Source organism: Tenrec ecaudatus, chromosome 14 (assembly GCF_050624435.1).
Source record: "Tenrec ecaudatus isolate mTenEca1 chromosome 14, mTenEca1.hap1, whole genome shotgun sequence".
Taxonomy (NCBI): domain Eukaryota; kingdom Metazoa; phylum Chordata; class Mammalia; order Afrosoricida; family Tenrecidae; genus Tenrec; species Tenrec ecaudatus.
This window is the reverse complement of record NC_134543.1, coordinates 89,480,261-89,498,639: the sequence shown is the minus strand read 5'-3', so window position 1 is coordinate 89,498,639 and position 18,379 is coordinate 89,480,261. Positions and strand designations below refer to the sequence as shown.

At 42.9% G+C, this 18,379-nt stretch overlaps 1 protein-coding gene across 1 annotated transcript; it reads right to left on the bottom strand.

Moving 5' to 3' along the window:
* Nucleotides 1–452: 452 nt before the first annotated feature.
* EMC7 (ER membrane protein complex subunit 7) lies at nt 453–17,385 on the bottom strand. The gene is made up of 5 exons (XM_075531386.1): nt 17,101–17,385; nt 12,155–12,274; nt 10,216–10,354; nt 7,193–7,273; nt 453–885 (listed from the first exon to the last, which is right to left on the bottom strand). Exons 1-5 carry the CDS (start codon nt 17,331–17,333, stop codon nt 733–735), a joined length of 726 nt encoding a protein of 241 aa, XP_075387501.1. The 5' UTR covers nt 17,334–17,385; the 3' UTR covers nt 453–732.
* Between the last annotated feature and the right edge of the window lie 994 nt (nt 17,386–18,379).

Here is an 18,379-nt window from a genome sequence, read left to right as displayed (position 1 = left end):
CCGAATAGCATTCATCTTTATATCCCATCTTGGAACTCAAGACATAGATGATACTCAATCATTTGTAAAATGGGTACCATATATGAAAACTAAAATGATAAAGATTGACCGCATGTATTGTGATTTATCTCAAATTAATTGGAATAATAAAAATTAAAACTACATTAAGAACATGTGATTCTACCTCAAATAGTAGAAATGTTAAATGGAATTGCAGAGCTAAGGATTTTAAAGAATCTGGTGACCAAAAAAATCTATGGTGAACACTGCACTATGAATAACAACTGTGTTCATAAAACCAGGAAAGGTCAATTTCAAACTTCAGTTAATGAAAGATTAAAGGTAACTGACTACTAGGGGAAGAAGGAAAAAGACGCAAAAACATTAAGAGGGGGAAAAAAGGACAAGATCATTTTTCTCTGGATTAAGACTTAATTTTAATATACATAATGTATAGTACTTCATATAATTTATTAATGTCATTTCTATAGACACTGTAATTAATTCAGTGACATCAATATTGACCTCATACAGACACGGGATGAAAGCTGGATTTTCTTGTGTGTCAAGTACAAAACGTGTGCTCCAAAAGTCATCACATACAACAGTGCTTGGGAGATCAACTTTCAGGTTGAGTCAAGTTTACAGTAGTTGCTTCACACGGTTTTCCCTCCACTTGGACGCCACCCAAAGTTGCCGGGTTTGTGCAAATGCCAGCTCTGGACGGCCCGACTACCTCCTTTTGCCAGCTCCACTTTTGCCTGCTTTACTGCTGCCACTGCTGGACTTGCCAGATGACTTTGAAGAGAAGAGCCTTGTCATGAATTCAGAAACATCAGGCAATTCGTGGTTGGAATTCAGCATATTCATTGACTGCTCCATCTCCTACAGGGAAACAAAACACAAGGAAAGGAAATGCACCAGGGTCCTCAAATCATTTTAACCCCGAACCCTCCCTCTATTGAAGGAAGGAGCAATGGTGCAATGCCAAACCAAATACTATTTTACCCGCACAGCATTAGTGACCGCATTTCTTTCTTTTTTTAATTAAATCATTTTATTGGGGGCTCGTACAACTCTTATCACAATCCACACATGCATCCACTGTGTCAAGCACTCCTGTACATTTGTTTCCCTCATCATTCACAAAACATTTGCTTTCCACTTGAGCCCTGGTGTCCACTCATTTTTCCCCTCCCTCTCCGCTCCCCTTCCCACTCCCCCATGAACCCTTAATAATTTATAAATTATTGTTTTGTCGTATCTTACACCGTCCGATGTCCCCCTTCACCCACTTCTCTGCTGCCTGTCCCCGAGGGAGGAGGTCATATGTAGATCCTTGTAATCTGTAGTAACCTTATTTCTCATTTCCTTGGGTCACTAAACATTTTGGTCCACTGTAAATGTTGTGTGGGCTTTGATTCAGCTTATGATTTTACAAAGAGCATTTTCTTGATAAGAGCATAGTCCTAACATCTTATTATTTTATTATTATTATTATAGTCCTTCATTGCTTTAACTAGTGACTTTGTTTGAAGTCAGGTTTTCTTTAGCGACATACAACCACCAGAATCTCAGTCGTACATATCATACCAAGGTATCAGAAAAGTTTGGACGGTAACAGCAGTTGTTCCGAGAGTTGTGCCCTAACTTCAAGGACACAGTATGCTCGGGTGACCTCAGCTACCTAATCAAAGGCAAGCAGTACGTGTTACAAGCAAGTCACTGGCAGGAGAGGAGAAAGGTCTGGCACTCTTGATTGTGCACCTTCCCCCTTACTGAGCCAACAAAATGTAAAGTGTTGTTCTGCTTCCACTATATTAATGTGGTGTCTGCTTCACTTAAAATTAATGTCATGCTTTCAAAAGTGAACTAAAAGTTAATAGTAGTTCAGATATGAAAGAAAACAGAAAATAATATTAGCTATTTTAAAAAATAAATAAAAGATCTTTTTATCAGGGGCTCTTACAACTCTTATAACAATCCATACATCAGTTGTACCAAGCATATTTGTACATATGTTGCCATAATTATTTTCTAGACATTTATTTTCTATTGAGCCCTTAGTATCAGCTCCTCTTTTTCCCCTCCCTTCTCACCCTTGTGACCCCTTAATAAATTAAACGCATTATTTTCGTATCTTACACCAACCACTGTCTCACTTCTCTCACGGTTTCTCTTGTTCATCCCCCAGAAGGGGAGCATGTGTGGTTGTGTCGATCATTGCGATCGGTTCCCCCAGCTGTCATTTTTAATTGAACAATATTAGGGTATTGGCTTGTGTTTTCTCTGCATAGGCAAGATTTACACAAATGTTTCCTTGATAAAAGAAGGCAGGAAAAAGGGGCACTCTAAACATAAATGTGTCAGTATACCTTATATGTTGAGAGTTAAATCTATATGGCTAAGAAGTATCAACTACTATATATTTTAATATGGTTCATTAAATCAACAACTTTTTCTAGTGTTTGAAATGTCGAAAGTAGCCCGGTGGTGCACTGGGTTAAGTGTTGACCTGCTACCCAGACTGGTTGTTCAAATGCACTAGTCAGTCCATGGGACAAAGCTGAAGCTTTCTGTTTCCCTAAAGATTCAGTCTTGAAAACCTAAGGGATAGTTCTACTCGGTCCTATAGGATCGTTATGAAGCAGAATGAAAATGATGACAACAGGTTGGTCTTTTCTAAGTCAACGTATTTCATAAAGAATGTACGTTTAATCCAGTGTAACTTCTATGTTTCCTTCTATTGCTGTCATCGGAAATTAGTGATTTCACTCTGTAATATTGATTACATAAGATATATATTTTCTGACCAATCCTGAACAAAAATGCCAACATTTAGCAATAAAACATTTTGAAACATCATAAAGTGTTTTCTCTGCAAAGAAAGATTTTCTCTGAATGAAGGTTTCTTTATTATTCCAGCTTGGAAAAGACACTTTACCTTCTATAGAACTAAACAACCTACTACCTTATCAAACATCTACTGTTTGCTGCATTTACACCCACACACACGCTCTCTCTCTCCAGGAGCCCTGACGGTGTAGTACTTATAAGTTGGACAAACGGTTCAAAAACACCAGCAACTCTGTAGGAGAAAGAGTGGGCTTTCTAGCCCTGTAAACAGTTAAAGAGCCTCAGAAACCCACAGAGGGGTCTTTATGAGTCAGCATTGGTGAGTTTGGGTTTCGAAATATATCTACGTTCCCATTAAAGAGCCTAGGTGGAGCTGTCAGGAAAGCAGTGGACTGCAAACCACAAGGTCTATGGTTCAAACCCACCAGCCACTCCATGGGAGAGAAATTAAGCAATCTACTTCCATACAAATATCTACCCGTAGAGTCACAGGCAGTCGGGTGGAAGTCAGACTAAACCCAGGGAGGTAGATGTGAATCCAACATAAAGAAGGGGAAAGGGGGAAGGAGGCTGGAGAACGGGGTTGGGGAGAAACTGAGGCGATGACATGGAGCGAACAGGGCACTAACCCACCCAGGGGGAGAGTACTGGTTGTGTCTCCACAGAATTGGAGCATGCATACAGTTCCCACCATGGCATATCAAACCAGGAGGGCAACGTAACCCATAGAGGAAAAGACCCCCTGACCCCCACTCTGGAAGTGTGTGCTGCAGAGAACGACACTAGACCTTCAGGTGGGGGAAAGAAACCTACTTACCATGCCCACACAGAAGCAAACCAAGAAGGAAAAAGAGAAAGGGGCAGTCAGCCTACACTCCATATAGGCACACCCAGCCTTGGGGATGAGGTCCCTGCATGGAGCTACTAAGGCAGAGAGGGCTGTAGGACTGCCAACAACTCAAGACATGGTGTCCCCTCACTGGAGACGGGGACAACAATGGGACACACAGCGGGGAAACAGTGTGGGAAGGGAGCATAAAAGATCAGCAATTGGAGTAGAGTCAATCCACAGAGCTCCTGAAGAGCCCCAAGAATGGACTTCGGGCTAGGAGGGGCAGCCCCCAGATCTCACCCAGGACCAAGGGGGAGGGACTCATGGGGGTCAGCAAACAGACCTGGATCTACGTAGAGGTTTTTTTTTTCCTTCTCTCCTTTTTTTCAAAATTATGTTTTCTTATTGTTTGGAATAGGACATTGCTGGTTTGCCTACTTATATGGGACAGACATGGGAGGGAAACTTGGGGAGAAGGCAACGGGGTCAATGGCCCCAGAAGGTCTAGGGGGAAGGAGAGGGCAGGGAGAAGGGTGTGGGAAACAACAAGGGAGTCGAAACCAACAGCTAGGAGAAGGTAGAGATCCTGTGACTATTAGAGCAACATCAAGCTAGCAGAGAGAAAGCACTAAGAGGTGGAAGAAGGGGGAAAGGGATGGCAGGCAGGAGGAGGCAAAAGGGAACAGAGGCAAGCTCTAGGAAGCAAAGATATAGCTAGGGATATAAACAGAGGTGCGCACTTATGTAAATACATTAATCCATAAAATAGAGGTATTGACCTATGTACATAAGGCAATACACTGAGGCTGCAGATGGGCCTTGGGCCTTGGCTCTTACCTTCCCTCAACATAAGAACACTTTGTTCTAACAAACTGGCATGCTGTGATGCTCAACACACACACACACACACACACACACCATGATCGCTGAAGACAAAATGGGTACATAAGCAGATGTGGTGAACACACACACACACACACACACACACACACACACACACACACCATGATCGCTAAAGACAAAATGGGTACATAAACAGATGTGGTGAAGACAGAGGATGGTGGCCAGCTATTAAAAGATACAGTGTCTGGGGTCTTGAAGTTAAACAAGCGGCCATCCAAGAGTGAAGTAACAAGCCCACAATGAAGAAGCACACCAGCCGGTGCGATCATGAGGTGTCATCAAGACTGGACAACAGGCATCAGAAGATTCACGACAAACAATAAACAATCAAAAATGCATTGATGAGAATGGGGGCGGGGAGGGGGGGACTGGGGATTGGAGCGGAGATCCAATGCCCATCTGTAGCCAATGGAACATCTCCCAACAGAGGGATCGCGGGGAGTGACGAGTCAATCAGGGTGCAGCAGAGCACCAATGGATTACACAATCCCTTGAGACCTCTTCAAATCCCCGCCCCCACCCCCCTCCGACTATCATGACCGCAGTGCCGCTTCCCACTCTGGACTAGACGGGAGCACGTACATAGGTACAGGCAAGAGTTGAAACTCAGGACACATGGAACCCAGGAACAGGAATGGGACTAGTGATACCTAAAGGATAGGGGGAAGGGGGTGTGTATGACTGCCGATCGCAGTGAATGGCAAAAACCACACACCCCCATGCAGGGGACAGAACAACAGAAACCAGAGGGGAAGGGATACAGAGGTTGGTGGGAGATTTGAAAATAATTAACAATCTATAATCAAGGGGCCATAAGGGTTGGAAGTAGTGGTGGGGGATGGGGGTGGAGAGAGGTAAAAAAGAAAAGATGAGCTGATCCCAAGGGTTCAATGGAAAGTAAATGTCTAGAAAAGAATGATGGACTATATGTACCAATATGTTGGATACAATTGATGTACGGATTGTAACAAGAGTTTTAAGAGCCCCCCCATAAAATGATCTAAAAATTTTTTTAAAAGAGTTACGGTCTCAGAAACCTTTATGAGCAGTTCTGCCCTATCCCAAAGGGTCACTGTGAGTTGGAAGCAACTCATTTCCAGTGAATTCGGTTTGGTTTACACATAAATTTGGGTTAGAGTACATCTTAAAAAAATTATACCCTTGGAAGTCCTATACAGAATCACTATGAATCAAAACTCACTGGATAATAGTGGTGAATGGTGTGTATTTTCTCATTAAAAAAAAAAAAGACGAAAGAAAATCCCCTGGTGGACAGGGAAAGAGGGACCAGACTTCAACCCAGTGCCTCAAGGTGTGAATGCAACATCCTGGCGTGGAGTAAGGAACCAGTGGAGAGGTCTGGGAGGCTGGCCCCAGTACCAAATATTAAGTGGATGCCAGCCCCTCCCCCCCAGAAGAATTTGTTCCAAAGGATGACATTGAAACTGCAGCTCCGGGAGAGGGACATATCTGATCGGAGCACACGGGAGAAGATGAAGGGGGAAGAAGAGAGAGTGGAGCACAGCCTGGCCCACCAGACCGTGAGGACGATGTTTCTGAATAGAGCAGCCAGTCCACAGAGAGGACCACATGGCTGGCCCCACTATGAGACATAACGCCCCTCACTGACCCATGACCCTGCAGGGGACAGCACCAGAGACACAGTGTGGGAATTGCACCTGACCTGATCCCACCACACCAAGGCAAAGCACTGGGGGAGTGCAGCGGAACAGCAAGGGAATGGAGTGGCAAGGTCCCCAGGGAATGCTGAAAGTGGACTTTGGGGCCAGGGTATGGTGCCCCAACAGACTGGACTGGAAAATACTCCTACAGGCCAACAAACGATCCTTGAACTTAAAAAAAAGAAAGAAAATCCCCTGGTGGCAAACAGTGTGTTTTATAAATTTATTCTTTTCTTACATGAAACTGGATTAGGGCTTGTTAATGACAAAGATGTCATTTAATTTATTTTGTATCCCCAGACTCCAGACCCTACAACTTGATTGATAAATGCTTACTGAGGGCCTAAGATGTTAACATATCAACATAGTAAATACAAAGGAAGAGCAAGGGACTCAGAAGATAATTGTTGATGCGTGTTGTGTGGAAGAATGAACAATGTTTTCTTAAAACCCTACAGAGATCTTACATGGAAGCCATATTTGCAAGAGACAAAGTGGTGGCACTAATTGGAAGCATGTGTGTGCCTAGCAACTTCTCTCCTTCTTATAAAACCAGTGTTCTCTTTTTCTCCCTTTGATCAGTCTGAATTTCTTCTATATGACTGACCACATATAACTGAATGTGCTCTCTGAAGAGTTGATTATTATGCATTTCAACTATTTAACAGGTAACCCACAAAGAAACTAGGACTAGATTGAATGTCTTAGCTATATGAAAAGACTCAGGTAGCCTCAGCTAAATTCCTTGGTCCAACGGAAACAGATTAAGGAAAGGCCAAGAACACTGTAAGGTAGTAACACAATCTCTAGGTCAATTTGGCTTGGGAATTAGGATAAAACTGGAAAGTCACCTAGTGGCAACCTAGGCCCAGCTATCCGGATATGGTTCAAATCTTGTACTGGCAGAAAATCACCTTACCCGTCTCATTTCAGGATCACTTGTGTTGACCACTTTGGGTAGAAGCACAAATATCAATAATGGGAGAACCATCATCAAAACCTGTGAAAGAAAAATCAATTCAGAAAATGTTTCCCCCACTTAACAGTCAGAATAAAAACTAGCAGCAACCAAGTCAATTCTCCTAAATCAGCTCTGTTGATAACAAGGTGCTCAACATCTGCCTGTCCAAGAGTTTAAGAGCCTTTGTATTTATGTCTGGACTCTGATAAACACCTTACTTCATATTGGCACCACTGATCACGATGCAGTCTGCAGCTTTAATTCAAGGCGCCCTGGTGACATTAGAGCAGGGGTCCTCAATTTAAACAGGGGGCCAGTTCACTGCCCCTCAGACCCGTTGGAGGGCCGGGCTATAGTTCTGAAAAAAAATTATGAACAAATTCCTATGCACACAGCACATATCTTATTTCGAAGTAAAACAAACAAAAAGGCAAAAACACCCAGCGGGCCGGATAAATGCTCTCGGCGTGGCCGTGGTTTGAGGACGCCTGTATTAGAGCATCCAGCTGCTCAATCAATCAGTGTTCCAACTCATGGTGCTCCACAGGAGAAAGCTGTGAGTCTGTGACAGCCTGGGGAACCTCCGGGCAACTCTGCTTCCTTTCAGAGGGTCCTGAGTTGGGATGTGCTTGATAGCAATGGGTCCGGGTGGTTGAGCAGATATATTTAACATGAGTATTTGGTTGGCAAACAGCTAACTGCATGCTGTCTTCAATCTGCAGGTTGGCGGTCCCGATGGCTGGCTGGGCTGCTCTTTTCAGATGAGTATGTGGTTCTTGGAGAAAACAGTATAAGCAATCTCAACATGCAAGATGCGCTGCGCAACAGTAACAGTTTCAGATCCTTGACACTGTGTGGGAACTTCCAGGAGCGTTGGGGCAGCATATAGCTGGTTTTCTTTCTGCTTTCATATTAAAGCCCATTTTTTAATCCTCGGCATTCTTCTGGTGTTTATGTAGGGACATAAATGTGTGAGATGCTTTTATCATGTTTATGCTAGGAAATGCTTAATGATAACAGTGAACATTTACATAGTCCTGTCTGTCCACCAGGCATTAACCCATTTAATACCCTCAACCATCCTGAGATACATAATATACCTTTATAGATGAGGAAACATAGGAACAAAGAGACTGTGCCCAAGTTACAGAGAAACTGGTACAGGTAGGATTCCTATCCAAATGTTCTAAGAAGTATGTACAGAGGTGGCTTCGCTCTTGTTGATGCACATCCTCAGAGCCTACACAATAGCAGGCAACAACTTCAGCACATCAGTTTTCAGAGATGACCTAGAATCCTCTTGATGCTGAAATACTTCTGTGGGATTTCAGAAGCAAGAGCATGAGAGCTATTCCCCAATAAGTTTCAGCATGTCGCTGTTGATTTCTCCAGTTAAATCTACCCTCTTGCTTCTTTATTTTATAGCAGATTCTAATTTATTTCTCTGTAGAAGATGTATAGTCAACTGATACACAAAAAATCCTGATTCCGATCTAAGTAACTACTGGCAAGGAATAAGAAAATCTTAGATATTCCCAAGACAATAATAACTTGTTGGCGATTGTATGCAGAACAGAGCGAAACACTGCCTGGTCCTGTGCTGTCCTCACAATTGTTCCTGTGCCTGAGCCCACTGTTGCCACTGCTGTAAGACAATAAGCTATCTTTCAAAAATAACACACACATCCCAAAAAAGAAAAGGAGGCCAATTTATTTCTAAAAGTCTTGTTTTTTCGTATTTCCATGTTAGTGGTTAATATAGCAGTTTCAATGATAATGCCAAGCACAGTGATACCTCTGTTGTGGAATGGCTCCGAGATCAAACTTTCCACTTCTCAAACAGCAAAGTTCAAAAAAATCTGCTCGATGTTCATAACTTTCCTCGATAGTCCGAAGGAAAACTGACTTGGAAAAAACCTGTATTGCGACTCGCCAGACACAAAGGGGTGACGCTTCAGTCTAGCGCCCTCTCGCTCAGACAACATATAGGATTTATGTCAGTGCCTGGAAATGTCCATCACTGTGCTTCCGTGAGAGCGCTTTATTTGCATAAAACGTCTTAACCATGGTTCCAAAGAAAGCAAGGGATCCCAGCAGAAAGGCTAAGAGGAATATTGTTGAACCATGTTAAAGAAAGAAATCGTTGCAAACTCTGAATCAGGTGGCCACTTGTCTGTCTGGGCGACTGAATACGACATTGCTAAGTAGGCATTATCAACATTTTTGGGGGTGGGGGTGGAGATGTGATTAAAGCAGCTAATGTAGCAAAAGGTGTGAAATCGTTAACCGACAAAACAAAGAGCTCATGCCACTGAGAGGGTAAAAGGTGACTGTTAACTTTGATAAATTAGAAACTACTCCACGGGGTAGAGGCAGTGAAATGTGAGAAGGCTAAAAGCTTCCATCGTGATTTAAAGTCCTGGAAAAAATGAATTTATAAATGTATTTTTTAGGCTTCAGAACCAATTATTTGGTTTCTATTATTTCATATGGGAAAAATATGTTCAGCTCTCAAACTTTTTGAAGTTCAAACCCAAATTTGGAATGAGTTAGACAACTGAGGTTTCACTATACTAAAACTACCACATGCTGAAAAAGGAGAACCTCCCTTGTTACCAATGTGGGCTGGTTACATAAATGACATCAGATTTCTTCAGAGACTGATATGCTTAAAGGAGACAGCTCCATGCGTGGCTCGCCACAAGCTCAGTCCATTTAAACGTTAAAACATCTCACCAATGTAAGTATACGACATTGGTATACAACAACTTGTATACAACACATTTCAGTGCCAAATCTACGTGCAACTCCCAGTATAAAACCCAAAGTCATGACGACTTTCTAGCTCTCTGTAAACGGTTCACAAATAACCTGTCACCAACAACCGGAGCTCAGTTTCATCTCACAGGGATTAGGAATCTTCAGTTGCCTAGAAACAACGAGGCATTAGTAAAGAGGTTTCATTTTAGACTCATACATACCATTGGGTTCATCAGGAAGTCTGTCCAGCCCCATGATTCTCTTTTAATAAAGTAAGAAGGTGGACCTGAAGATTTCATTTGGAGAGGATAGGGCAGTCTGACCACTTCCGAGGTTTTGATGTAATTCACATATCTTGCTCTAGTAAAGCAACATGAAAAAGTATAATTTTACTTTAAAATTATTAAAGTATTAGAGATGTGAAATACACACGCGCGCACATATACTAGAGGACTTCGAAAAGTTCATGGCAAAATGGAATTAAAATGGAAAAATTTTTAATTGTGTCAGAGAGAGAGAGAGAGAGAGAGAGATATTCAGATAAGAGTTTACAGAGCAAATTGGTTTTCTATCCAATAATCACACACATTCTATTCGGGGGCATTGATTGCAATCCCCACAATGTAAAAGCACTCTTCCTCCCATTCCCGTGTTCCCTGTTTCCCCTCACCCTCCTTTCCTAGCCCTGCCTCCCTTTGGCTGTCCTTCTGATCTCACAGCGTGGACTGCTCTGAAGATGCCTTAGGTACACTACCTTCACTTCAGCTATTTAGATAATCAAATTAACTGTATCTGCATGTCTACCGCATTCAGCAAGATGCAGAAAAAGATCCTTACCTTGGAACCAAGAGAGCTAGTCTTTTAACTGTAATTCATACCTAGGTCTATGAGGTTAGGCAAATTCCTTCAACTTCTCTGGTTATATTAAAAATTCTCTTAGAATCCTTTTAGCTGCAAAGTACTGCGACTATATTTAACAACAATTCACTTTATTATAAACATATAAAACATGTTAGATCTTTAATGGTTCAACATATTATTGGATGCACCTAGTTTTCAATGCTATATTGCAGAAAAAAATGTATGACTCAAGAAAGTCTTGCAATTCTGCCATCAACAACACTATAGTTCCTGTAGACAGGAAACTAATTTTATAAACTCAGCAATGTTCACACATTACTTTTCGAAAAAATGTCTTCCCTATTTTCTCCGTCATTTCCTATAGGATTATATGACACAGGCTAGACCCTTTCATCCTTTTCTCCACCTCTTAGATTCTGATTCTCACCATCTATTTTTTTATCTGTGCTGCATTCTAGGTGGTTATTTTTCTGATCCTCTGATTCCACTTTGTCAATTCTCTTCACTTGGTTAACATACATTATTAAAGTTTAATATCACAATGCCTATATTTATTGTAGACATACATCCTTTCCCCCCCCCCCCAGATATCTACATTCTAATCTCATTGGACACCTTAGCCAAATGTCATAAGACAGTTCATAAAGTTTATGTTCTATAATCAGGCGTCCTCAAACTGTGGCCCACCGAGGACATTTATCCAGCCCACCAGGTGTTTGTGCCCCATTTGTTTTTTACTTCAAAATAAGATATATGCAGTGTGCATTGGAATTTGTTCAGTTGTGTTTTTTTTTAAGCTATAGTCTGGCTTCCAACAGGTCTGAGGCTCAGTGAACTGGCCCACTGTTTAAAAGGTTTGAGAACCCCTGTTCTACATCCTAGTGTGTTGAATAATATCTGGGTCCTAAGAGTATAGCAGTACCCAAGACACAACTACTGGTCGCTACTAGTCCAAAGCAAGAGAAAGGGAGAAGCCAAATACTCAAAGAAGAAACTATCAACAGGATTAACCATCTGCACAAATCAGAGTCTCTTCTAACACAACATCAGACCACCAGCAAAAGTTCTGATTAAGGTCACAATACATGACCCTCACAGGATAGGAGAAAAATATGAAACATATCCCAAATTTCTTAAAAAAGCAAACAAAAAAACAAACCCAGATTTACTGAACTGCTTGAGAGTATAGGACTCCCCAACTACTGTCCTGAGATACTCTGTGAAGCTTGAAACCTGAAAGTAAGAGTTAAATGATAAACTTTTCTACCCTTTGGTGAAAATTAAATCAAGCACCCTCACCTCATTTTTCCTTTTGAAGTTATATCCACTCTGACGGGGTCAAACCTGTAAGCTGGAGATATAACTTCCACGACATAAGATCCAGAAGGTATGTCATGAACCACAAAACTCCCATCTGTCCTGGAAAAATGAAAACCCTATTTAGTCACGTCTGATCAATAGGTGATTCTTTACTTATGTTTTAAATCATACTTTTGTCAATTCCCAACTCAACTCCATTAAAAAATAACAGTAAATGAAACTAGCAAGAACTGCCTCACACTTTATCTTCCATAATTAACATTGAGGGGTTCTGGAAATACTTTGGTCCAGAGCAGCAGAAAACCCTGACACATAAAGCATTCCTGGTCCTTCTGCAGGAGAAGGCAGGTGACAAGGGTGTGGTTTGTATTTTGAAACATGTCCTCACTCCCTAAGAAGGCAAACTAGTGATATGCATTATTATTACGTTAAAAATCTTTTCTATTAAGTCAATGAATGGGTACATTTCCAATTTACTGGTTCCCCCAATTTTTTATCATTCAAAAATACCTTTTAAGAAGCCCTAGTGAGTGAGCGCTTGGCCTGCAGCAACCATAGAACAAGAAGCCCTAGTGACACAGTGGGTCAAGCACTGTGCTAACCACGAGATCAGTGGTTCAAGTCTACCAGCTCCTCCAAAGGAGAGAGATGAAGCTATCTGCTCCCATGAAGATTTACAGTCACAGAAATCCTAAAAAAAAATAGCTCTGGGGAACTGATTACAAGGATCCACATGTGACCTCTTCCCTGGGAGAGGGACAGCAGAGAAGGGGGGAAGGGAGACTCCGGATAGGGCAAGATATGACAAAATAACGATGTATAAATTACCAAGGGCATATGAGGGAGGGGGGAAAGGGGAGGGGGGGGGGGAAAGAGGACCTGATGCAAGGGGCTTAAGTGGAGAGCAAATGCCTTGAGAATGATTGGGGCAGGGAATGTATGGATGTGCTTTATACAATTGATGTATGTATATGTATGGATTGTGGTAAGAGTTGTTTGAGTCCCTAATAAAATGTAAAAGAAGAAAAGAGAAAAAAATGATTAGGGCAAAGAATGTACAGATGTGCTTTATACAATTGATGTATGTATATGTATGAACTGTGAAAAGAATTGTATCAGCCCCAATAAATTGTTAAAATAATAAAAAAAAATAGCTCTACTTTTTCCTGCAGGGTCACTACGAGCTGGGGGCTTCCAGAGTTCATGGAAAAGCAGAACTAAAATATAATGTAAATTTTCCACAAATTTTATGAAGTCCCAGTGTAGGAATTGGAATAAACCAGGTGGGTTTCATTTTTGCCGAATATCTTGTTTTGTTTGCTATAAATAATTCCCATCTACCTTGGTTACTTCTTTTTATACTCATAGAAGTTTTAAATGTTTACATAATTTTTAAACTGTCCATATTTCCCTTTCTGAATTCTTCGAAACCTTTTAAGCCAGTGAGAGCTAGTAATTTCATTTTATTCTAAGTTTTTCATTTCCTCCCTTCATTTAAAGTATTAACAGATTCAAAATAAAATGTTACAACAAACATTAATAAAAGGAAAATATTAACAGATCAAATTAATTTGTTTTGAAACTGAGAAACTACTATATTTTACAGGAAAATGAAGTTTGTTGCTTTTATAAAAAGTTTGTTTTAAAGGGTCAATTTTATTAAATAATTCTCAGTATAATATTAAAATATTATTTAAATCATTAAGTTCTTTCACAGTTAAAGGTGTAATTGTTACTAATTACATCCAAAGTATTTACTGAAAAGAGGAAAAGGTGTTCTAGATAACTTCTAACAAAAGCGACTGAAATATAAACATCAGGCTCACTTATTCCTGGGTTTATCCAGGCTTAGAGGTGATCATAAGCCTGAGGTTGCAGCTTCATGTCCTGTACACAGTCTGGCTGCCCCACACCCTGACTATACTGCGTGCTCCTTTTATTAAACTCCTCGGAATTCTTCCAGCTCAAGCATGCCATCTGCTGCGTTCTAGGGCTCTGACGGAAGCAACTTCAAAACACGTTTCCAGGCCCAGAAAGGAAAATCATCACACTGATGACTATGTAATACCAAGAACAGCAGAAAAATACCTAAAAACCATATGCGTTTTTCATTCCAAGATAAATATTTTACGATAGAAAGACACATGAAGTTCATAATGAAGATCAAAATTACATAAGAGCTTTGAAAAAATTGTGGAAACATGACCACAGACTGGGTGTTAGATGATAGTCTTATTTATTCTGCTGGCTCGATAATGGTACTGTGGTTATTTTTTGGAGCCCTTATCGGTTAGAAACCAAAACCCCAATCCACTGCTGTCATGTCAGTTCCCACTTGTGAGCCTGTGCAGGGCGTCTTCGTCTGTGCCTCTTTCTTCACAAGAGCAAAGAGCCTCCGCATCCTCTCATGGTGGCTTTGTGGTTAGCAGCCCAGTCCCTACCCACAGTATCATCAGTGAAATTATATGATGTTTAGGGTGATATTTAAATATCACGCACAAAGAGGGGAAGCTCAGACACGAAACAAAATAAAATATTGTCATTGGTGCCTAAAGGTTCGCGGCTATTCTGTTTAGTGTGTTTCTGAAACTTTCTGTAATAAAAAGCTCACCAAAAAGTTAGTTCATTACATTAGTTTGGTTTTTTTTAAGCCTGAAAACTACTTATTAGACAGTTCAATCAGTCATACAGAGTCACTATGAGTCAGAAGAGCTGGACAGCACACGACAACAAAAACAGCCTCAATGTTTCCAGTAACAAAAGGCCGGTGAGGACATTGATGCCTTATGTACACAGTGGCGATCACAATAAACGGTATGGGAAGACCTTAAATGAAACTCATCCATTAGCCAATTTCCCAAGCCACCTCCAATAAACATAAGTAAAAATTGTGGTATTTATTCCAAACCAGCTGCAGGAGGAGGAAGAAAAAAAACCACCTCTGCCTTTCCCAACAAGATTGCCACCATAAACACCTGATTTTAAATCCATCTTTCTTCATACAAAAAGAACATGGGATGGTCTCAGAAGCTGTTTACAAAATATTAAGTGACAAAGTTGCATACTCCTATAGAATACATACAAATTAATGCCCTTCGTGGTAACAGATCATGCAGAAGGAGCGCTGGTGGCGTAGCGGTTATGTGGTGGGCTGTGATCCACAAGGTCCGCATTCAAAACCACTGGCAGCTCCACGGGAGGAAGACGGGACTTTCTGCTCTGGTAAAGAGTTACAGTCTCAGAAACCCACAGGGACAGTTCTACCCTGCCTTCATGGTCACCAAGAGTCAGAATCAACTCGACTGCAGTGAACTTGGTTTTTATACATTGTATACAGTAGAAGATAATGCACACAATGCAGTTATATAACACGTAATTTATAATGCCTAAAATTCATGTGCATACGATTTTAAACGACAAAAATAGGTATGATAGTAAAGATTGTTATCTGTTTTCTTGTTCACATTTCTTCAATGAACACACTCTACCACTACCACTAGCTTCTGTCAATTCCAATTCGTGTGTCAGAGAACTGTGCATTATATGATTTTCAGTGGCTGATTTTTCAGAACAGATCACCAGGCCTCTCTTCTGAGACACCCTGGGTGAGCTCACACCTCCAACCTTTCAGTTATCACTTAAGCACATTAACCATTTGCACCACTAAGGAACTCACAGGAAACAACCAAGGGGGCATCAAAAGTCACAAGAAAATTCCACTCTATTTTCATTTCTTTGTTTCCATAAACTCTTTGAAGTCGCACATGCGATTCCATAATTCTTTTAAATTGAAAACAATTTTTGAAGAGAATTGTGTATTGCACAAGAGGCCAACTGACAACTAAAGCTCATTTCCCAAAGCATAAAAGGGCTTATTATTATTAAAGAACCATCAATTAGAGATAAACCTAAAAATACCCTCATGCTAGATCATTAATGACAGACACAATTAACATAAAGGTTGTAAACTTGTCATTATTTATTAATCAAAATTGAGAGTCTCAATGAAGGGCCCCTGGTTGCCCTCAACAAATTTGCAGATCAAATCGAGAGGGAAATGTCCACATTTAAGTTGCCTGGTTTTCCGACAGGCCCAGCCAAGCCAAACTCCCTTCTTCTAAATATTCTTTCAGCTTTCAGTTTCACTGTGCAAGCAGCAATGGAGGGAATGAACGCTTCCAACTTGTGCCTCAACGTCTGAGAAGCAGACCGCTGCACACCGTGAATGCTAGTCAAGGCAACCTATCTTTTGAGCTAGCCAGCACCTCATTTCTAATAACGGCTAAAAAGGACACGCACGGTGCGCATGGTAGCAGCAACCCAGCCTCGCAGACACGCCAAGTGTGATGTGGCAAATCCCTCGATGAATTCGGGCGTGAAAAAGAACAATCCCACCCCAAGCCGAAAAAATAAAAAAGCACGGTGCTTTCATTAGGGACTTCAGGGCCCATTAATTTTAGAAGCAGCAAGAGCTTCCCAGTCGATGTCATCACTAGAAGCCCCTTGGGTTTGGAGAATTCCCACTTGTGTAGCATCTCTCTACACAACACACGCTGCCCAAAGAGTCGAATGAATGTAAAAATAGTTCGTCAGCCTAGGAGACGAGGTGGAACATACAGGGAAAGATGCAACGAGGCGGACAACCTGTCCCCTCGCCCAGGGGCGGCCGCTCCCTGAAGGACCCGAGGTGGTTTAAAATAAGCCCACCGCTGGCCCCCGGGCGAGCACCTGCCGCCCTCGATCCTCGGGTAGGCGGCGGGAGGGGACGGCGTCCCGGCCCGAGGTCAGCGGGCAGAAACCGCCGGCGGCGCCCGCCCCGCCACCCCGCGACCGTGACCTCGTCCGCTCCTGACACCTGGCTCTCCTGGCGGGGGTCGCCCTCGGCCTCCATGCCAACCGCCTTCCCGCCGCCCTAGAAGGCTCACTTCAGGAAGCCGACGTGCTCTTCGCCATCTACGAGGACTCGGGCCGCCGAGATCCAGTCCTGGGGCTTCACCCCGGGAACCACCGCACGCCCCTCAATCTTGAAGCGGTCGCCTGCACCGACCCCGCTTCCTCCTAATCCCTCGGCAGGAGTCCCGGGCCCCTCCGAACTCCGGACCCCCCCTGGGCACAGGAGGAGCAAGACGGAGAAGCAGCCCCAGAGAGCGGCCGCCATGACAGCAGCTCTCAGCGGTCCGGCCGGCAGCTCCGGAAGCCCTGCGCGTCTCCGAGCCGCCGCCGCCGCCGCCGCCGCCGGCCTGATGGCGTCATCACGACGCGCCCGCCTCCGGCCGGAACTGGGGCCTCGACGGCGAGCGCCGCCCGCTCGCGGGGCGGAAGTGTGTCCTGAGCGCGCCCGGTGGGTCAGTCAGAGGAGCCGGTGCAGAGCTGCGGGACCCAGTCGCCGCACCGGGAAAGTGGTGACGTGCTTGTTGCCGCCACGGAGGCCGCCGCCGTCAGAGGAGGTATACTGAGAAGCCTGAGATGAGCGGGGATGTTGAAGTAACGTCGGCCCGCGAAGACTCCGCTTAGGGGAAATAGGTCCAGAGAGAGCGTCGTAAAAACGCCTCGATTCCTCCCGACGTACTGGATGATTAGATGAAAGGGCGCACGACGGCGCAGAATCTATAGAACGCCTTGTTTTCGAGTATGAGTTTAAAGGGTCCCCCACCCCTGCACACTAAGTATCTGGAGTAATAAACTATCAACTAGGGATCTGGTGAGCAGGAGAGAGGTGGAACTGGGAGATTTTTTTAAATAAGTTGATTCAGGTTTATTTCATATACGAGTTGCTAAGCAGTCAACCCTCTGTGTAGACCTTCCTAATGCCGCGACCCTTTAACACAGTTCCTCATGTTGTGACCCCTCCCCTCCCACCGCAAAATTATTTTCGTTGCTGCTTCATAACTGTATGTTTGCTACTGTTATGAACCGGGCGACCCCTGTGAAACGGTTGTTGGACACCCGTCCTCCAAAGGGGTCGCTACCCACGGGTTGAGAACCGCTGGACTATAGAACTATTTCACCAGTGAGATACTTCATAGATCTATTTTTAATGCAGTTTTGCGTTCGATTTAGGTGAAGGTCTGGTGAACATATCATCCGTTTTACTCTCAACAGTCTACATATTTTGTTTCAACTCATCCACTGCAGTCTCCTCACTGTACCATCTTCAGTGTTTCTTGTTTTCATTCCTCCTCCTGTCCCAGCCCTCTGCCCTTA